The following is a 20,838-nucleotide window of genomic DNA, read 5'->3' as shown; positions in this document are numbered from 1 at the left end:
AGATGCCTTGTAAAATATCAAGGAGTGAATGAAGGGGAAAATAGTCACTGTTTTGTCTAAGAGTGTAAAAAATTGTGATTTTCAATTTTTAACTTTAAAAACTGAGACTGTGGATTTTCCACATAATCCTATGATTATTTTTTGCTATTATGGCTGTCAGTCTTTGATATTGAATATTTGCATAATTGGTAGGTGAAGTTACTGAAGCCGATGCATATGACAATAACATGTCAATCAGTTTACAAAATCCACTGAAAATGAAGGTGCTTGATAGTATTCCAAGTGGTCAGAACATCTATGGGAAAATATGTGCAGTGCAGTGATAGGGTAAAAGGTAGTTAACACCATCAAAGAGAGAGGACTGTGCCAAGAATGCAATAAATACACGAAGCAACACACACACACACACACACACACACACACACACACACAGAGAAGTAAGTAAAGGGACTTTCAAAAGAAAATATCTTTTCAAATAGTCTAAAATTATACACGGGACTACACAAACTAGTGCTGAGTCTTTTGTTACTGAATTTTTACTCATGGAGCAGATGAATCTGATACCACATATTGACAGCAGTAGAGTACAGTGAACATTGAAAAAATTAAATTTGAGCTTTTTATGACAATGGAAAAAAGGCTTATCCTCATTTTAAATTTATACAAATAAGAATAAAAGCATTATGGTTTAAAGAAGAGTCAGGGAATTGCAAGTCCTAATTCTTGTATGATTCAAAATTCTCAGAAATGAAGCCTCTAGTTTTACATGGTTCAATAGCAGTTCTGTCTAAAGTTATGGGAGTGTACTAGACAGATTATTGTATCTTAAAAGAGTGCTGATGAAAAACATTAAAAAATACAAAGGGTAGTGACTTATTCCTTTGAAAATACTGCTTCCTTAAATATGGGTAACCTTAGACATATCCATTTATTTATTATTCAATCAGGTGGTTATTGAATATTGGGTATCTCCATGGCATTGTGCTAAACATGGTCAATGTTATTTCCATAAGTTTCTGTGATCATATCTTTATTGTGTATTTATGTGATATATATTTAAATATATACATACATGTTAAATGTTTCAAAATGATTCAGTTAGCTTGATAGTCCCTTGAGATAAGAATTCTAACTATATACAGATGCATGAAGTATGCAAACTTATTGCATAAATTTCTGAAAGATATGTTATTCAATTAATTTCAATTCTTTCTTTATTTAAACCAATTAGGCTTTGGTCTTATTTAGCTATAAATATCAAACATCATTTTTAATAAAATGTACTTAGTTTAAAAGGTTTGCCTTACACAAGGGAATATTCTCAATAAGCAGTTCCAGTTTTAACTGGTAGAACTCTGACTGTCCTCTTCTTCTCTAAAATTATTATTTATAGAGTCATAGGACTTGAATCCACAAGGGTTGAAGATTCAAAAAAGAACATATAAAAGATGCACTCTCAACTGGGTCACCAAACATATTAGATATATAAATAACAACATTTATTTGACAAATGAAAAACAGCAGCTTACATAAAAACATTCAATTTGCAATAAATAAAAGATGGCTTCTAGAGGTTTTATGTAGATATATTAAAGATATATGTATATAACATGCCAATTCAGCGTAGGCAAAAGGATCTTAAAAATAGAAGAGGAACTAGGATATAAATAAACATAAAAGTATAGCAGAAAAGGCTAAAACTTTAAGGGCAGTAAAATTACCTATAAATAGTTTGAAAAAAAGGAAAATATTGTAAAGAAAGAAATAGCCAAAGGTAAGAGGCATCTTATGTTAATTAACACAGCCAAATTAGAGAAGTAAAGAATTCTTCCCCTCCTTCAGCAACAGCCAGTTGATTTCTAAGTCACGCATATGCTATTGAATGATTAAACATCCCGACCCAGTATCCTCTTTACCCCAGAACTTCTACGCATTAAAGTCCTCACATATGTTTAATCTGAACTATTTCAGTAGTTTCCTAATTTACCTTCTTCCATCCAACCTTAACTTCCTTTATATCAATTTTCACAGTCACAGTAATCTTTCTTAAAAGTGTATCTATTCATCTTTCTCCCCTGTTTAAATTTCTTCAGTGGCTCTTGATGACCTGAGAATAAGGTAAAAATTCTTTAACATGGCAAATAATTTCCTCTATCTGTCCTTTGCCTACATTTCTACCTTCATACCTCAATTATTCTTTACTATACTCACAAATATATCATGCTATTTTATCTTTTGCTTAAGTTGTACCTTGGCTTAGAATATATTCTATATGCATGAAAAATTGTTTCAAGTCTCAGATGAAATATTCTCTGCCCTCAGATGTTCTTGACTATCCTTCATTCAGACTAAAGTTTATCAACTTCTTTCGCAGTGAGTCTCATTTATATTTTCTGTCCTAGCACCTAACCCACATTGCATTTGTAATTACTTGTTATATATCTTCTTTTTGATAGAGTGACTTTTGTGAGGGCAAAGTAATGTCATATTTATCATTGAATTCTTTGTGCCTGAAATATGGTGGGTAGTTAATGATTATTGGCCTAATAAAAAAAAAAGAAATATCAGAGAGGGGGCTAAGCCAGCTTTTCTGGCTTAGTATTTTTGCTCATTTTTCTTGGGAAGGTTATCGAGACTTATAGTATATCTGTGTCTTGTTAGAAAACAAAAGCAGAACAGGTTCTGCCTAGAAGTGAGGTGGGGGTTGGGGGGGAAAGGCAAGGGGGAAAGATGGCCCAAACAATATATACACATATGAATAAATGAATAAACAATAAAAAAGCAACAACAAAAAAGAGCAGGAAAAACAGTAGTGTCTATCTGAGAATGAAATAAGTAAATATATCTTAAACCTTGAATCATAAGTGCTACATTAGTGTTTATTATCTCTACTAATTTATCGTGTATTTATTTGTATTAGACATTTTCTTAATACTTCAGGATTTACTAAGAAACAAGGTCAAAGAAAAAATAAAGAAGTTACTGTGTCAGGCTACGGAGAATTTTTTTGTAGAAATAAGGAAGAAGAAAATCTCAGTAATACATAGTTTTCTCAACAGAGAAGTAGTGGATTTGGGGAGTTTACACAGGACAGAAAAGCAAAGAGTACACATTATATCCCTTCCAAACTTTTCTCCTCCCTGTGACATGGAAACAGTATTCAGAAATGTGGCCAGAGAGTAGATCTGTGATCACTTATCCAGGTTTCTGTGCTTCTTATTTCATGAACAATCAGTTAACAATGATAATCTACTATTATTCAATGCTTTCTATACTTACTCTTTTTATAAAAGATACTGTTGTTCAATCTTTATCTTGATAATAAAAAATCTGTAGGTTATTATTTTTTATCAGTCACAGCTCCAATTTTGAGTATTGGAATCTGACTGATACAAACTGAAAGAAAAATTTATTGAAGAGACATTGGACGGAGAAGTGTATCCTCCTTGGGGGAGAAGAATATCTCAAGGAACTCCAGGACATGAAGAAATAGAACAGGGAGAGCTTGTATGCAGTAGTCATAGTGTAGAATGCAATGGCAGAACCATCTGGTGAATGTACTCTTGATGCTGCCACTAGGCACCAGACACAATCACTGCCAAGTCCATCAGTAGTGAGTACTGCATCTTGCCTTTGGAATAGTTGTTTATTAAAATTAGATGTAGCTATTTTGCCATTGGCCATTACCAGAATGGGTTCTTTGGGGTCCCTGCTTCTCATGTCACTAACTTCTTACGCAAAGCTCCAGATGGAGGTATCATATCAGTGCAGTGTAGTTCACAGGTATGGATCCTAGATTTCTGGAAGGCTGGGAGTGAGTGTATGATTGTTGCAACTTTTCCTTGTAGTGTCTAGTTCTAGACTCATTGGGCAGCGAAATGGAAGAAGGTTCAGATGACCAAATAAATAAATAAGAAAAGAAAACTTCTCATTACTCTTGCTGAGAAAGTATCATTCATAAATACTGAAGTCTTCTTAACCAAATAAAAACAAGTTAAAAACACATACAAAAAAGAAATGTCACTCATTTTTGGTGACAAAGAACATAGCAGAAAGTACTATTCAAATCTTACAATGGTTCTGGTTTGGACTTATTTCTTGGCAATGCATTTTTCATAGGGCTTTACAAGGAAATGTATGAAAACTTTGAGATGGCACAATTTACCTTCTATGAGTGCCATAAAGAGTTCCAGTACACATATCTGCCTCCTCCTTCTTTTACTGTCTCTTTGAGGTTTTATGGCCATCAGTCTTTTTTCACTGGGAGGACTGACCTTTTAAATCTTTATATAAAATCCGAACAAGAAGGAAGAAGAATAAAATAGATTTGTCTCTGATTTATGCCTTCAAGTTTGTCTGTGCAAATAAAGCATTTGGGGGTAAATATTAATTAGTCTAAAATGAATTCGTTTGATCATTTGGGTTTTCTCTAAAATAAGGAAAAATGTGGAAACTAAATTTGTAAATACACTGGTAAATGTATCTACTAACAACTTGGGCAATGGAAAGAAATCAGAGATGCAGACAGGAGTGTTGCCTTATGACTGAATTTTCTCATCAATTAAACAGAAAGATCAGTTAAATAAATTATAACTAATTTCATTCTTACTTAGTGTCCTTATTGGTACAGATGTTGAGGAAGCCCCAAAGAAGATGGAAAGCATTACTATTGATTGAACGTGGGTAAGTATCACAAGATGTACAAGGCCTGTTGCACCATATCAAAATTCAGTAAAATTCTACCACTCTAGCTTTCTATCCATTGACTGCATATCAACTTGACAAGTAAAAGGAGTTGAAGGAGGAATGCTATGAACAATTTAAAAATAACAAGATAGACAGATGTGGTAACATATGCTTATAACCCCAGCACTTCAGAGGTGGAGGCAGGAGGATAATGAGTTTGAGGCCAGACTTGGTGGTTATATAGTGAGAGTGTGTCTCAAAAAACCAACCAGTCAGAGTTGGGCATGGGGTGCATACCTATATTCCTATCTACGTGGGAAGCATAGATTGGGAGAGCCATGGTTCCAGGCCAGCACTGGCAAAAAGTTACTCAGTAAGATCAATGATTCATGCTACCAGGAGGCCACAGGTAGAAGGATCATGGTCTGAGGCAGGCCCTGGACAAAGTGTGATACCCTAATTGTAAAATAACTAAAGCAAAAGAGGACTGGCGGCATGACTCAAATGTTAGAGCATCTATTTAGCAAGTGCTGAGTCCAAACCCTATTACTGCCAACCCCTGCTATAAACCCAAAAAACAAAGGTATACCATGATTGTAGAGCATTAAGTAGGATCCCACCAACCAGATATGTTGAGTCAACATTTTAAAAAACATTTTAAAGCAGTAAGTAGTCGACATGTATTTGTGATGTACTTAAACTACAGAATCATGGTAAAATTTATTATCTCACAGTCCCTGTACAGTAACAAAAGACCTACATTATGATTAAAAGAAGTAAAAGGAGTCAAGGAAAAAACAAATTTTTTAGATCTTTGAATATAAACAAAGAAACTATAATGTGGAGGTCTTTACTTTTTTATGTTTTTAGAATGATGATGCAAAATGTTTATAGTAAAAGGCTCATGAACTGAAGCCCTGTCTAAGAACTGACTTCATTGAAGCCCTCAGTCTTCCCCAAACATTTCTAAACATTACAATATGTTGAATTGCTGTGTTAGATTATTGCAATTTATACTCTGAGGATAAAGAATACATTTCAAATGCTACAACAGAAATTTACTCCTGTCTCTAGAGGGCACTGGTATTTACCTAGGGATAAGAAAGGTCAATTGAGTTCCAGGTCTCTCTGTGGCTATTGATCAAGAGGCTGGCATATCATAGGCCCTATTTTCCTGATGGGGTGGGAAATAAAGTAGCCTCCACTTAGTCCTCGTTCCTAAAGAGATAAACAACTTGCTTCTCATTTTGTTTAGGTAGATCACTTAGGAGAGAGGGATAAAGAATATGCCCAAGAAAAGGCTGTTAGAAGATGTAATCTTACTCATTCTGTGATGCTGTGATTTATTACAAACCTGGAAAAAATGAATTTCCCAAACATTTCCCTACAAGAATGTGGTGCTAATGACAAAAACTCATAGTACCTTTTCCTTTTCTCTGGCTTTCCATGCTTCCAGTTTTTTAAGCATGATAATGTGCTGTAATTATGTAAATTAATAGTTAAATGAACATCCAAAAGAACAGATAAGCATTTTCAGAAACCCATGAGGATGGGTTTATTTTGAGAAATACAGAAAAAACAGAAAGAGATAATAATACTTCATGATGTCAAGTACTGACAGTAAATACTCATTTTCATAAAAGTAACTATGTGAAAAAAATTTGCAGATTTCACTGTTTTACAAGCATAAAGATTCTATAATGTTAATGGTTCCTTCTGTTATATTTTCCTTGTTTCTCACAAAATACTAAAATCTTAAGAACTGAAAATAATGTAGCTTTCCATTTACTACTTTAAATGTAGTAAATTTAAGCAGCATATTAAAAAGTATTATCAGTATACTTAAGAATTATGTTCAATGTACTCAAACCAAAAGATTATATTTCTAAGTATAAGCCTTAGAATAGCATGAGCAATACATAAATGTTTCTTTTACTTTTCCTAATTGTCCTCTTCCTCTAATAAAAGATATAAAATACCATTAGGATCAAAAATCTGCATTTCACATTTTTATCAACATCAAATACTTTTGAGATCACTTATTTAAGTGTCAGAGGGCCACTCTACTGTGATCATATGTCTTTGGGGAAGGACTCACATGCTCCCTAAAAACTCAGTGCTGTGATAAGAACATACCACTCCTTCATTTCTAAAGCAGTCCCAATTCATTTTACTTTAAAGGAGTGAAGGATACAAATGTAAGTGCACTTGTCTTCTCTAAATGAAATTGAAAATGTGTCCTATAAGAACAAATAGGTCTATGGAAACAGCAGACGCACAATGCCATTAGGAAAGAGAGGAGCTGCAGTAGTGGAACTCCAATAATTGGGGTAAATATCGCTCCTACGAATTCTATTTGTGAAAGTGAATAGGATGACTTGTAGAAAGAAAAGCAATTACTTTAGGATTTGTTTTTTTGCAGCCCAGTCCTACTTAGGTATATTTGTACCATCCACTGAGGCCCTGACTTCCTGAGAAGCAAGTTTAGGGCACCCTCCATATGCTAATATTTCCAAACCCTGGGAGTCACCAGGAAGAGTAGTTCAGTTAGCTTTTTTTTTTCAAAACACTAACGTCGATGGTGAATGGATGCTGTATACAATCTGCACTATCTCACTTAGACGACAGAGTTTCCACAAAAGACCTAGGCCAGCATTCTGTCTATGTCTGCAGTGTGGGCGGGAATGAGTTTCCCTTTATAATGATGTACTGGAATGGCCTGCAGTGTTCCCACAGGGGAGGAGAGACAGAAACCTTCTATTCACCGGCAGGATAACTCATATACCAACAGGTTCTGCAGCCAGAAGCTGAAATGGCAAATTGCAAAGGGACCATGACTGAGATTTTATGGTCACACCTCAGCAGACAGTTAGCAACTACCATCAACTTCATTTAGGGACAGTAGAGGGTGTGAGTTACCAACTATGACTGTAAAGTAGTGTGATTGATGTGAGAGGATCACAGAAGACAGTCTTACTATATTTTACAAGCACACGTTGTTTCCCAGGGAAAGTCTACACACTGGTTTAGTAAAAACATCCATATGACTATGGGCCTCTATACAACATTATTTAATCATGTATTTCACTCATAATTGAGTAAAGCCCTGTGTCTTTCACAAAATTAGATCATTAGTATAGAAATAGCAAAGGTACAAACTCAAGAGAGATTAAGTGTATAGATTGTATGATCCTATGAAAATAAACATTTAATGGAAGATTGCAATAATGAGTAAGAGAAATCCCAGTTTTAATTACTGACATATCAACTAATAAATTTATTAATTTCTTTAGATAACTTTTGGTCTAATTATATAGCTTATTTTAATCTTTTAATACACCTTTAATTTATAGTATTGTGTTAGTTATTTGTTCCTAATATTCTAATATATCATTTATATACACAAACCAAAGGCCGGTTTCCGTAGTGTAGTGGTTATCACGTTCGCCTCACACAAACCAAGTATTTCAATATGGTTTCACATTAACAGAAGTTGTTGAATGGGATGGGGGCACCCATACATTGGTTGTTTGGCTGATTGATGTTTGTGCTATTCACCACAGTGTCTTTAAGGCCCTGCTTTCTTTGCACTCTCCACAGCCTCATGTTCTATTCATTGACTGCAGCAGACACCTCAAGAGAAATGAACTCAGGGGCAGAAGGCTTTGTTATCTAAAGCGGACCAAGAGGGTGGTGGCAGGAGACCAGCCTCAGTTGGAAACTAGGAGGGCGAAGAGGGAGCTGTTTCTCTCACTCCCTCCCTTGCTGGAGTGAGGTTTCCTCTCCCTCCTTGGTTATTATATTACTGGACCTAACTGGGGTTAACTGGAGGTGACTGTAGATTTTAGAAAAGACACAGGATAGCCAGACAGAAAGTTGGGGTCAAGTGTGCTGTACACTCGGCTAGAGATGCACAACCTTCTTTGCTTTTTTTTCTCTATCTTGATTCTTTAAGGCCTTACTCCTTGATGTTCTTTAAAACCTTGGAACTAGAGAAAAGGTTAGTTCAAGAAGAATTAACTTAGAAGGTAACACACATTTACAGGAAAGCAATGAGAGTCAACTCCCTGTATAGCTATCCTTATCTCAACTAGCAAAAACCCTTGGTCCTTCCTATTATTGCTTATACTCTCTCTTTAACAAAATTAGAGATAAGGGCAAAATAGTTTCTGCCTGGTAACGAGGGGGTAGGGGGGCAGAGGGAGGGGGTGGGAGTAAGGTGGGAGAAATGACCCAAACATTGCATGCACATATGAATAAAAGAAAAAATAAAGATTATACACTTAAAAAAATAAATGAAAATTAAACCTTGCTTAAAACCTCTTTCCTTAGGCACCCACTGTCCCATGTTTGCTCTTAGCTTATCTTTAGCTTAATTGCTGTTAAAGTCTTTTGTTCCCAGGCTTGCCCTGTCCCATCTCTCTTTAGCTCTCTCAAAGCCTGGGTGCTCAAATTTGCAAACAGTCATGCCTACAACCTGCATATGCCTAACTCTTAAGGGCTTGGTCCTTAGACTTGCACAGTGCCTTGTCCCATGTTCTCTTTGGCTTTTCTTTAGCTTCTAAAGCCTATGTTAAAGTTCTTTCTTTGGCTTAGCTTTCTAAGTCCTAGGTCTATGTTAAAATTCTCTGTGCAGATTTTCTATCAACTCCTCTTTAGCATTTTCCCTTCAACAATTCTTTTCCCTTCAGAAATTTTTCCCTTCAATAATTCTTTTCCCTTCCAAAATCTTCCCATACCACAAAGCCCAAAATAAAGGCTTCTTCTCAATATTCAAAGGCAAAAAGCCTCCCAAAGCAAAAACCAAAGTCCAAAAGCCCAAAGTAAAGCCCCAAAAGGCAAAAGCCCCTCTTCCTCCTTCAGGGGTCTTTTATAGCAGCAAACAGGGTGGAGCCATGGGGAGGGGCTGACATTGTAACAAGAGAGACCTGTGTTCCTGCTTCTCTGAACACAACTTAGGAGACTCAGCTTTTCTGCCTTTCCCTGTTTTGTGGCAGAGCTGTGCCTATCTTGGCCTACAGGTAAAAGCAACTAACTGCACCTCGCCTTGCTTGTGTCCAGGTCTCATAGGCTTTAATCCGTTCCCCACAGGAGGGGAGTAGCCAACTGTGGGTTACAAATCTTGGCTCAGATTTGTACTGTGTTCATTGCTGCTCATGAGAATCACCAAGAGATCCACAAGATTTCTGATCCCTGATCATATTCCAGAACAATTATGTCAGAACTAGCCAGGCTGCCCAGGGGATTCCAGTGCATAAGTCCAGGTGGAAGGGAGCTTAGATACCCAGGGTTCCTACTGAGATCCCATAACCCAGTCCAACATAGTGGATGATTTGATCCTAAATCCTTTACAGACAGGGAAGGGGTAGGAAGCAATGCATGAAGAAGTCTGAAAAGATGCCCTGCTTCAGCCCCAAGAGATGTAGGAACCAGTAGACAGAGGACTTCTTAAATCCCTACCACTACATCCCTGGTGCTCGACTCAAGGAAGACGTGGAGTAGAGGAGATAGTAGGGCTTTGCAAGGAGTATGGGGTGCGTTTCTGGACAGATTAGTCATGCATGCTCTAAGTGAGATGAGGGAAGAATTAATGATTTATTGGGGCTTTTAAAGAAGGTATTTCTACCTTTCATCCTTAGAAATACTAGTCCTCATGTGCTTGGTTTGAGTTTTTGCTTTCCCCTGCATAGCTGGTGTAGGCAGTTCTAAGTTCAGTTAATTTACTTCACAACTTGAGCAAAGTAATCTTTTCTCATATTACAATTCTATGGTTTTATAGTTTTTATTTTTTACTTTTTTTATTTTTATTTTTTATTTTATTTTTATTTATTTATTTTTTTACTTTTTATTTTCTATAAAAAGTAATGTGGGATCCTGCTATGACCTGCAGAAATATAGGAAGTTGGAAATAGGTAGGTAGAGAGGAGACACTGCCAGAGACAGAGTAGCAGGAGACAAGCTAGTTGCAAAGAGACAAGACAGAAGAGGCAGAGCACATGTAAAGAAAAGCAGTAGTGAAATGTGCATTGTGAACATGGCAAAGTTCTGAATGCAAGAGTAGAAGAAAAATGTCAATTCATGAAATATGTGCCTACGTGAGTTTGGCATTTTCACTTTTTTTTTTTTTTTTTCTAAATTGAAAGGAAAACTGAGTTGAGTTACCAGTATAGAACAAAGCTAGTTGGTTATATGGCAGAGTCAGGAACTGGAATGTAATTGAAGTCAACTAAATTTTGTATCCAGAACTCTTGAAGATCTGGCCGCATGTGTGTTACAGATGGCAATTGGTTGAGGTTATTGTACTTTATTTAGCAAATTCTTGGTCTTCTGCTTCTGATTTAGAATTTAAAAAGTTAATTTTATTTATTTATTTATTTTTTCAACACCAAAGGCCACTCAGCCACAGACACTGAGAAAGAGCTGTGGAGAATAAACAAGATTAAAAGATTGGATTTGGAAGAAAAACTAGTGAAAATTTTGTTGTTAGAGTTTTAATTTTAAACCATATAAGTCTGTTATCTAGTCAGTCTATGACTCATTTATCTTCCCCTTGAGGACAAGGACTGTGTTGTGGCTATGTTTCCCTTAGACCAATCTGGAATCTGTTATGATCAGTAAGACTCAGTGTGTTATTCCCTTGGCCTGGCTGGAGAAAGGTGGAAAGATTCACTCACCTGTGTCAAATGAAAAGAAGCAGTTCTCTGGTACACAGAGGCTCTTATTTCTTAGTATTTGTACATAATGGCCTTGTATATTGAACAAACACTTGCTATATTTTATCAAGACAATTGTAGAAATATATCTATCTTCATTGCTTGAACTGCACAAACCATAAAATGTCATGAGGTAGATTCTTTCCCTTACAAATTATTTTCTTTTCCTTTCATACATCAATAAGACGTGCTGGGAAACCACAATACACAATATAGTAGTTTCAACACTGAGAGCAATGGAAAAAAAAGTACGTCCCTCTACTCTTCCTCTTTTCTTCATTTATTCAAGAACAGCCTTTTTCTCTTCTGCCTGAATCAATTTATATATTAATTACATTATTTTTTTTCTCAATACATCTTGTCACAATACTATGAATAAAATAGTCTTCAAAGCAAATGCTATGGCATTAATTATTTGCTTCAACTTATAAAAAGCCAGCATTCACAAGTGTCATCCCATAGATGCAATGTGCCTGCACAGAGGAGTTTTATACACATTGCTCTCTTCGGCCTTCTGAAAGGGCCAGTCCATCTTCTCTCTCTTTTTTTTAAATGAGGTTAAGCACTTTTTCCTCAAAAGAAGACTTATTATAAGTTTTAAAATATCCACTCACTGAACTTACTGATTACTACAGAACAATATATGCCCAAAGCGTGTACAGGTACACTTATTTGAATGCAATTTCTAATTAATTATAGAGCTCCTAAGAAATTATTGCCAGCCATATCTAAAGGAAGAATTGACAGGAATACTGAGGTATGAGGTACCTTCCTTCATTTTGTACACATACATGAAGAGTTATGAATCATATTCTACTTCAAGAATAACTACCACTCAATCCTGCCTTCTCCTGGCTTTAGTGGCAATACTACTGATGACAATTGTCAGTGTTTACCAAACACTGTTCAGGTATCTATGTCAGGCATTATAGTAAGAGTGTTAGAATAGACTGTGCCTTTTTTTTCTTGAAATGACCTTACTACTTTAGACTCATTTCACAGAAGATATTAGATTGTGTTATGATTTGAATACTTTTCCTTTCTAAAACTTATTTGGAATTGAATTGCCACGGTGATGGTATTTGGAGGTGGGTCCTTCAAAAAGTGTTTAGTTCAGCAGGGTCCTGCTCTCATAAATGGGGTTAACTTTTCCCTTTTTGTTTCTCTGTTTCTGGCTCTCTGTCTGTCTTGCTCTCTTTCCCTCTCTCTCTCTCGTCCTCTTGCTGTTTGCAAATTATCATGCAGCAAGAAGACCCTTGCCAGATGCTAGAATCTTGATATTAGACTTCCCAGCCTCATAAATGTGAGCCAATAAATTTCTGTTCATTATAAATTACTCAGTCTGTGATATTCTCTTATAGTAGCACAACAGAGACTAATGTAGATGGCTATCTCGAAATTATAACCTAGACTGTCTGATGTTGGAGTCAGAAGGCCTATCCATTATTCATGATTGCTTCATTTTGTAGTGCACATAATTAAAAGACAATACAAGACATACTTGGTCATAACCTTGTGTGTTGATAACAGATCTAGGTCAGGTTACAGCTGTTAATAGCAGCTTATGTCCTTGAAAAATTAAGCATTTGGCAGAAGCTAAAGGTAATTTGAAAGCACATATGAGAAATACTGTTGCAATGTGGACATTTAGCTGATAAAAATACATTTAGTTTGCTAGAAAATAATTACAGGGTCACCTTTAAAGAATCTAAAGCATATAGATGTCAGATTATATCTGTCACAAGCTGTCAAAAATGTTTTCTATTGACCTAAAATTATACATGAATTGCTCCAAATCCAAATTATCTTTCAGAGAAAGAGTGTTTACATTGGGATTTTTGCCACAGGGATGTAAGTAAACAGATGAGTACTGTCACCCAGCACATCTGAGTAGGCGACAGGGCCAAGGTTAGGGATGCTATTGACTCTTGACATAGATTCAGTGCAGTGATTTCACATGAGAGCAATTACCTAGGTGCTGGATTGCACTCATTACTTCCAAAATGTTTGAAGCTCCATCTGTTCTTTCCAGATTTTTCTTACTTAAGCCATTTGAAAACAACAAGACAACAAAACAAGCAACTTCAGAAGAAGAGGTTTCTAAGGCTTCACAATTAATACACAAAGAACTCCCCAGTGCTACATAAAAATGGGGAGCAGAAAACAAAGAGGAAATTCACATAAGAATACAAAAGCCAAACTCCGAGCCTGAGAATGTGACACAAAGAAATTTTCTTGTCCTAGATGGCCAAGGTTTCTTTATCGAGGTTGGAAATATTTTAAAAATAGGTTGTGGTGAAGCTGTACAATCGTAAATATATGAAACAGTCATTGAGTCATTCTCATAAAGTGCGTGCATTCTATGTTGTGCAAAATGTATCTTAATAAAGCTACTAAATAGGGAAAAAGAAGAAAAAGAGAAAGAAAGTCCAAAAATACCAATCATGGAATTCAGGGAAGAGACTATGGTGGTTTCCTGTCCATCACACATTGTTTCTAACATCTGCTTTTTTAGTATATTTGAGAAAATCCTTTGAGGTTGAGAAGATTAGTTATTTAGAATACTCCTACCAAGAAGTCTGTCATAGTGAATGGAGAGAAAATATCCTTCTTAAGTGAACCTTTGAATTCTAGCATTATGGGTCTACTGATTTTTACTGGTATAGAGTGCTGAGCATTCAATCCTAAAAGAAAATAAAGACATTAAATTAAATTTTAAAAAGGCTGAAATGATATTTCTAACCTAAATATCAACAGAGGACATGCTGAGAGGCTTATAGTTCCCTCAAGAGGACTAGGTATCATTCACAACTTTTGGGAGCAATATGGTTGTTTTGAAAAACGAGTAATGTTAAAAACTGCTAGTGCCTAATCAAGATTAGCCTACCTAATCAAGATTCTCTGCCTTGTTCTTGCAAGAAGCTGAGTTCACCCCACCACCTACCCCTTTCCCTAGGGAATGGGCGGCTTCTTTTCCTAATTTTCATAAGGATACTGCTAGCTGTTAAATAGACCACAGAACTGACCAGTCTAGAAATATAAATGGGACACCATCCTGTTTAAAATGTCTGGCATAAATGAATGTTCCTATGTGTTATATCCCCTCTTCCTTTTCTATTTCAGAACCCTTTTTCAGTAGGTACAAATCATGCTATCTATGAGCAAACAGAAAGGCTGCTTAATCTCGGACGTAGCTCAATTATCAAAACTTGTTTAGGCCAATTGCTTATCTCCCAGACAAACTGCTACCATATAGTCAGTCCATGACCTCGAAACATCTGACTTCAATACATTAAAGAAGGAAAGAGGCACATTGAATTTAATTATTATACCTTATGCAATTGTCACTAATTGTGATGTGTTGTCAGACATCCAACACAAATGTTAACTCTAATTTAACTTGATATCTAAATTAATATTAACTACTGTATGTCAACAAATTATTCTTCGGCCAGGGGCAGTTTAGCAGTGAGATAGATCTCAAATACTTTGAATAAGCAAAGAGTCCACAACATCTTAGAATTAACCATCTATCTATGCTAGCAAGCATCTTGTCTTCGAGGCCTGCTGATAAAAGAAGCAATTTTTAGAATGCATTTAGATTGCTTATAAAATTTAAGTGGATATCTAAGACAATTTTTTTTCACTTTCCCTTCTAAAACCAAATTCGACATTTAGCTTAAATTTCCAATAAGGATTTAAATTAAAGTCATATTTTAAGGCATAAATAACTTTTTAATTTATTTTCCCAGACTTAGGCATACAGTGGGCATTCAGTATATGGCGTTTATTGGTTTATGCATGCCTGTGACTGCTTTATATTATAGCTATATTGCATTGCAATGTGGCTTAGGTTTATTTGTTCCTCGGGGAATTATCAGGTGTTACTAATATCTCTAAAGATAGATAATGAAAATGAGACTTAGAGAAGTCACCACAACAGAGTCACACAGATATTCAGACTTCTTGTGTTTGGCTTTTATTGCTTTTATGCACGTTGGTATTTCACATTTGCATATCTTTCAAAAACTACAGTTTTCCAGGAGCTTATAGTGGATATCTGTTTTTGTTTGGTTTTGTTTTCTGCAGCATGTATTCTTTGTTGATAACATATGCTGAGAACTTCCAGTTAGGTAAATGAGGCGCAGAGGAACATCCCCTGGCCACATCAATTTGTTCAAGGATGAACATGTGTGTTCTGTTCAGAACCCAGTAGATGCTATCAGGCTTTTTTTTTTTCTGGGAAAAGGATTCTCAGTCTTTCTCAACATTCCACTAAAATCTTGAAGAAAGCTGAGTGAGAATGGGGCCAATTTAGAGGAAGTGAGATTGAGAGATTAAGAAGAAGAAATATGGTTAAGGTGATACTTTAAAAAATAAATACTTGTGTAGTACTTATGATGGGCTAGACAGTATTTTAATCACTACATATAGTAACTTAATTCCTCTAAACAAACCAACAAGGTGGATACTCTTATAATCTTGACTTTATAATGGAGGAAATCAATGCACAGAGAAGTTAAGAAATTTGCCTAATATCACAAAGCTAACAACTGAAGAAGGAGGTACTCCTTCAGTCAGTGATCTGACTCTGCTATCTGTGCCCCTAGTCACTATACATAGGCCATACTTTTCAATCTTTCCTGGTATAAATATACTTGTGGCTGATTTTATGCTATTACCATGATATTATCTGGTTTTCAAAATTCTCCAAAATTTAATAATTGGTACAAACCAGCTCTGACATACCACTGCAGCTTAAGTCAAACCTCCCTTCCAAAAGACTGTACCTTTGTCAATTTATATTTCTGTTGGTTTAAGCCACTTTGGACTTTCTGTCTTTTGCTTTATTAGAGTCTTAACTGATACCGACTTTCACAGATCATGAGATACTTTTTCACAAGGTGCTCTTTGTTGTATTACATCTCCATAATAACCTCATGTGATCAACAGATTACGCATAAGTTTTCCCCTTCTATCCATCTGAAGCTGAAATGTAGAAGTTATGGATTTGGTTTATTCCATCAAATCTGGTTACAGAATTACCAGATTAAGAAAAAATGAAAATATGGGGTCCTTTGTTAAAAGCTGTTGAGAATTTCAAGATAGAGACAGAAAAGCATTAAACTAAGCACAGGGTCCTCTGAGCATGGGGGACTTGTGCAAAGGTTACCCACACACCAAGGTAGCCCTTGGTCTATGTCACTCAGCAGGCAAGTAGCAGAGATGGCTGCTGACCTCAGAGCTACAATCCCAAGGCCCACAGTACTTCCTTGCACAGTAAAGGATCTGTAAGTACCTTCCTATGTTTCTATGTGGAATTGGTTGTTTCATTTATTAACACCATTATATGATGTAGTGTTGTCTAATTTCAAGCAAACAACACATCTACACTTGATTCACTCTAAAATTCCTGTTACAACTGCTATTTATTAGGTCACAGGTAGATCCAGCCTTAATTTCTTGTTTATATTAAGCTTCCTCAGTAACATTAGAAAAAAATATTTCCAGAAATTTATTGATCTAGCAATATTGGACATTTTTCACTTTTCAAGCAAAGCTAGAACAAGAAAAATAATAGCTCACCATTTTAGATTTTTAATCATTTGTCTGAAGCACTCCCTTTCCCCCTTACTGCATTTAACTCCTAGTTGTTTAATCTTTTAAACTTTAGATGACTCTATATAGCCTGTGTATTTTAAAAAATAAAACATGCTCACTCTCATCTCCCATTACAAAATTTCATACTTGTTATGACCTTCCTCACAGAAAACACAGGCATAAGGACAGTTGTTTATAGTGAAATTGTGTTTTTTTCCAAGTGTTGAGCTCCATCTGAGAGTTTTATTACTTAAAGTTTCATATTCAAATATCATTATATATCATGAAAATATTTGGTGATATATGACAATGAAGTAATGGAATGGGAAACAAATTTTATATAATATTTAGAAGCTGCATGATGCGTTTTTACATAACATCTGGGTTCTACTGTTCAATTTTTGATGATTTTAAGGAAACAAAAATCCCCCCACAATAAACAGCTGAATAATGCTTCACATTTCATATATGCAAACAACCAGCAGATAGTTTGTCATGAATTATAACCTAGAAGCAGAGGCTCAATACAAACATTGCTCTCAACAGTTCTGTTTACTTGTTGACTAACTCAGGCTATTTAATTTTCATTCATGTGTGAAACATGAGAAGCTGAGGAGGATATTCCAGCATGGTTCATGTGGCAAAATGTTCCAAGTAATTAAGCCAACCCATTGGTATGCTTTAAAGATGATTTTCTAAAACATTAAAAAAAAAAAAACCAAAAAAACCAAGTAATGAAAATAACTCCACAACCAAAGAAGGGGGATTTCCATATTGATAAGAGCAATTCTACCATCCATGATTTATCCATCACCCACCTGCTCAGATCTGTTCCCATGTTGGTATTTGTACTGTGAAAAGGTATTGCAGGAAGAGGCCATTTCGTCCTTCTCAAATTGTTTCTTTACCTTCGCCAAACCCCCAGGCACTGTGCAAACTTCTGATTCTTCCATCGCCTGGAATGATTTAAGAAAGAGGGAAATTCAGCCTTACATCTGTGCAGGATGGAACTCTTGCTGTTTTTTTTAAACAGTTGACAATTATTGATGGGTGGTATATTAAAAAGATATTAACATATGCAATTATTTCTGCAGGCTTTTACTGAAAGCCTTAATAAAATAGTCTCTCCAAGTTGTTTTCTCATTTATCAGTCTTTTCATATAAAATCAGAAGAATCTCCAAAACATTGAGTTAATTTTCCTTATTTCAGATAAATTTTGATAGAGATTAGACCTAGTAGAATGCATTCCTCTAATATTATACTAGTAGACTTGTGGAAACTAGAAAAATGGATTCAATTTTAATCCACAATGAAGTCATTAAAATTCCAAACAGCTGATAGACAACACATTATTAAGAATAATTACTAAAGTCAGTTTTTCACTCCAAAATTTACTGTAATTATGAAGAACAAAACAAAATAAAAAGCCTCACAATATCCCTTATGTAAAAAAAATATAGTACTGGTAATAACAACTGCTTAAAGCACTAGGTCACTTTGCATATATTCATTCTTATTGTGTCAGTTAATGATCCTCAGTATTCTGTGAGATATGGACCCTAGGATTCATATATTAAAGTCAGGAAATTGAGGTTTAGCAAGTTAAGACAGCTTATTAAGCTCTCATAACTAGGGCATGAGTGTAGATGCTGAAGTTTGCGTCACATGTCTGTCTTAAGCGTCACATGTCTGTCTTAATCATGAGTCTCAGAAAACAGGAATGAAAATGGCAACTACCACACTCCATGATTGGCAAATCCAGGAAGAGTTCAGCTTTGAACACTGGCATGTCAGAATACAGTGGCTTTAATAGTGGGTTCTGGTCCATCCCAGGCATTTTACAGTGAGAGAACTGATTTCAATGCACAGCATTGGAAGCAACTTGAAGAGCACCCAGGAGTGCTGTCAGATCTTAAGCTTCTTCAGGAAGTTCAGAGTAGCTCAAGGGTTTTGGTTTTGATGATTTAACATATTCCAGAATCCAGTGGGCACTAAAGGCCATATGGGATGACAACATTCAAACAGACAAACCCCATGGCAGGAGTTTCTATGTCTGCTTACTGTTGGGAGGAGATTGGTCCGGTCCAGTCCTGACATAACTCTGGGAGCTGAAAAGTTACTGGAGGTCTGGAGCTGAAGGTCCTATACCATAGTCTGTGGACTACTAAGGTCCTGGAGTCTTTGACCAAATATGTGATTTCACAAACAGATGCTAAAAATACAGGATTTGAGTTTTCCATACTCAAGAAAAGTGGGGATCAAGCTCATATTTAGGATTATTTAAATTACTAGCAAATACTCAAGAGTTTACATGACTAAGTTAACAACTTCCCCACTTCTGCTGACTGTCAGACATATCAGAATATACATACTGGTTGTATGGGGAAAAGAGATATGATTGTGTACTTCTATATATTAATACTTTTCTATCAAATTCTGCAAGAAATCTTAAATGTAAGTCATTTTAATACAGGTGAAGGTCATGAGAAAGTGTAACATCTCTTTTGAAATTTAAGACAGAATAAAGAAACAGAAGTGTACCCTAAGATCACAATATATATATATTTTAAACACATCTTCCATTTATTTTGCATAATGGCCTACCTGCATAGAGCATATGGAGATTACATATAAGTATTAGATTATAAAAATTAAGGTAATTATTGTTAAGAAGAGCCTTGTTTCACACAATTATATATAATGTATAAGTTGTATTAAAATTAATCTGTCAAGCCTCAGTAATTATGAGAATGACTGGATACTTTCCCAATAAGTGTGATTTCATAAAGGTATTAATTCCCATATTGGACAGGCTGCATCTTTTCTACCAAATGGATTAAAGCCCAAACATGCTCATTCCTTTCCTTTAGCATTGTGCTTTGGAATTAGACCACATTGTACATGCAAACATGCATATAGCTTGTTATTTTTCATAGTTGTATTAATCTGACTCTTGCTTCCTCTGAAGTACTAAGACACACTGCTATAGCTTATCTGCTATAGTTTATCTGCTCAGGTGAGATAAACCTTTGAGAGGTGGGTATTGGTAGTGTTAATGTTTCCTTGAGCACATCCTATAGAGAAATGTCTACTCATGGGGAAAAGCAAGATTTTCTCAGGAAGCAGTCTGTGGCCATGGCTGGAGTGAAACTTCCTTGCTCAGGTGATCACTCCTATGACTCTGCCTGGTTTAGTACCATGTTCTAAATATCCTGACCAACCCATGTTGCCATTAATGACCATATAACTGAGACTGCTTTGTATTGGAACTTTTTCACATTTACTTTTATTCTGTGTGTCTTATTGTTTGGTTTGGAAATAAGATTTCCAATATAATGGATATATCAATAATAATAAATTAATGTAAATACCTAACACTTAAACCTAGGTAAATATATTACACAGTCATCAATTCTGTTTAGCAAGAACTGTCCATGAGTTATAGGGCCTAATAGAAATAATATAATTTGGGGAATTGAACCAACAATGATTCTAGTCCAAGTTCTGACAAAACCTTAAGCTAAAGTTCCTGAAACTTCTTACTGATAAACTGGACAGAGCAATATTTTTCTCACGGATTTATTGTGAATGTTAAAAAGGAAAAAGGTAATAAAATCACATAACAAATAATGTGACATTTGAATTTGTTGCTCAGCACGAATTACTTCCTTTCTCTCTTCTAGGGCCTTCTGCAGACAACTGTTTTTTCATGGACATGACTTGCATTTAGGTTTGACCAAATGCCATCTGACTAGATATGGGATAAAGGAGAACCCGATCATTGTTAGCTAGCTAAACATGATTGAAATATATTAGATTCGGTTTGGGTCTGAATCT

The 20,838-nt window shown here is 35.6% G+C and overlaps 1 protein-coding gene across 3 annotated transcripts in view; it reads right to left on the bottom strand.

Moving 5' to 3' along the window:
• The window catches only part of Xirp2 (xin actin binding repeat containing 2), an 80,862-nt gene that overhangs the window by 34,353 nt on the left and 25,671 nt on the right, over positions 1-20,838 (bottom strand). For all 3 annotated transcript variants that reach the window (XM_074071021.1, XM_074071022.1, XM_074071020.1), the window contains exon 3: positions 17,819-17,956. In XM_074071021.1, coding sequence (XP_073927122.1) covers positions 17,819-17,956 — 138 coding nt within the window. The remainder of the gene's footprint in view (positions 1-17,818; positions 17,957-20,838) is intronic.

Source organism: Castor canadensis, chromosome 4, assembly GCF_047511655.1.
Source record: "Castor canadensis chromosome 4, mCasCan1.hap1v2, whole genome shotgun sequence".
NCBI lineage: Eukaryota > Metazoa > Chordata > Mammalia > Rodentia > Castoridae > Castor > Castor canadensis.
The sequence above is the reverse complement of the archived record's forward strand: the minus strand, read 5'-3'. Positions and strand labels throughout refer to the sequence as shown.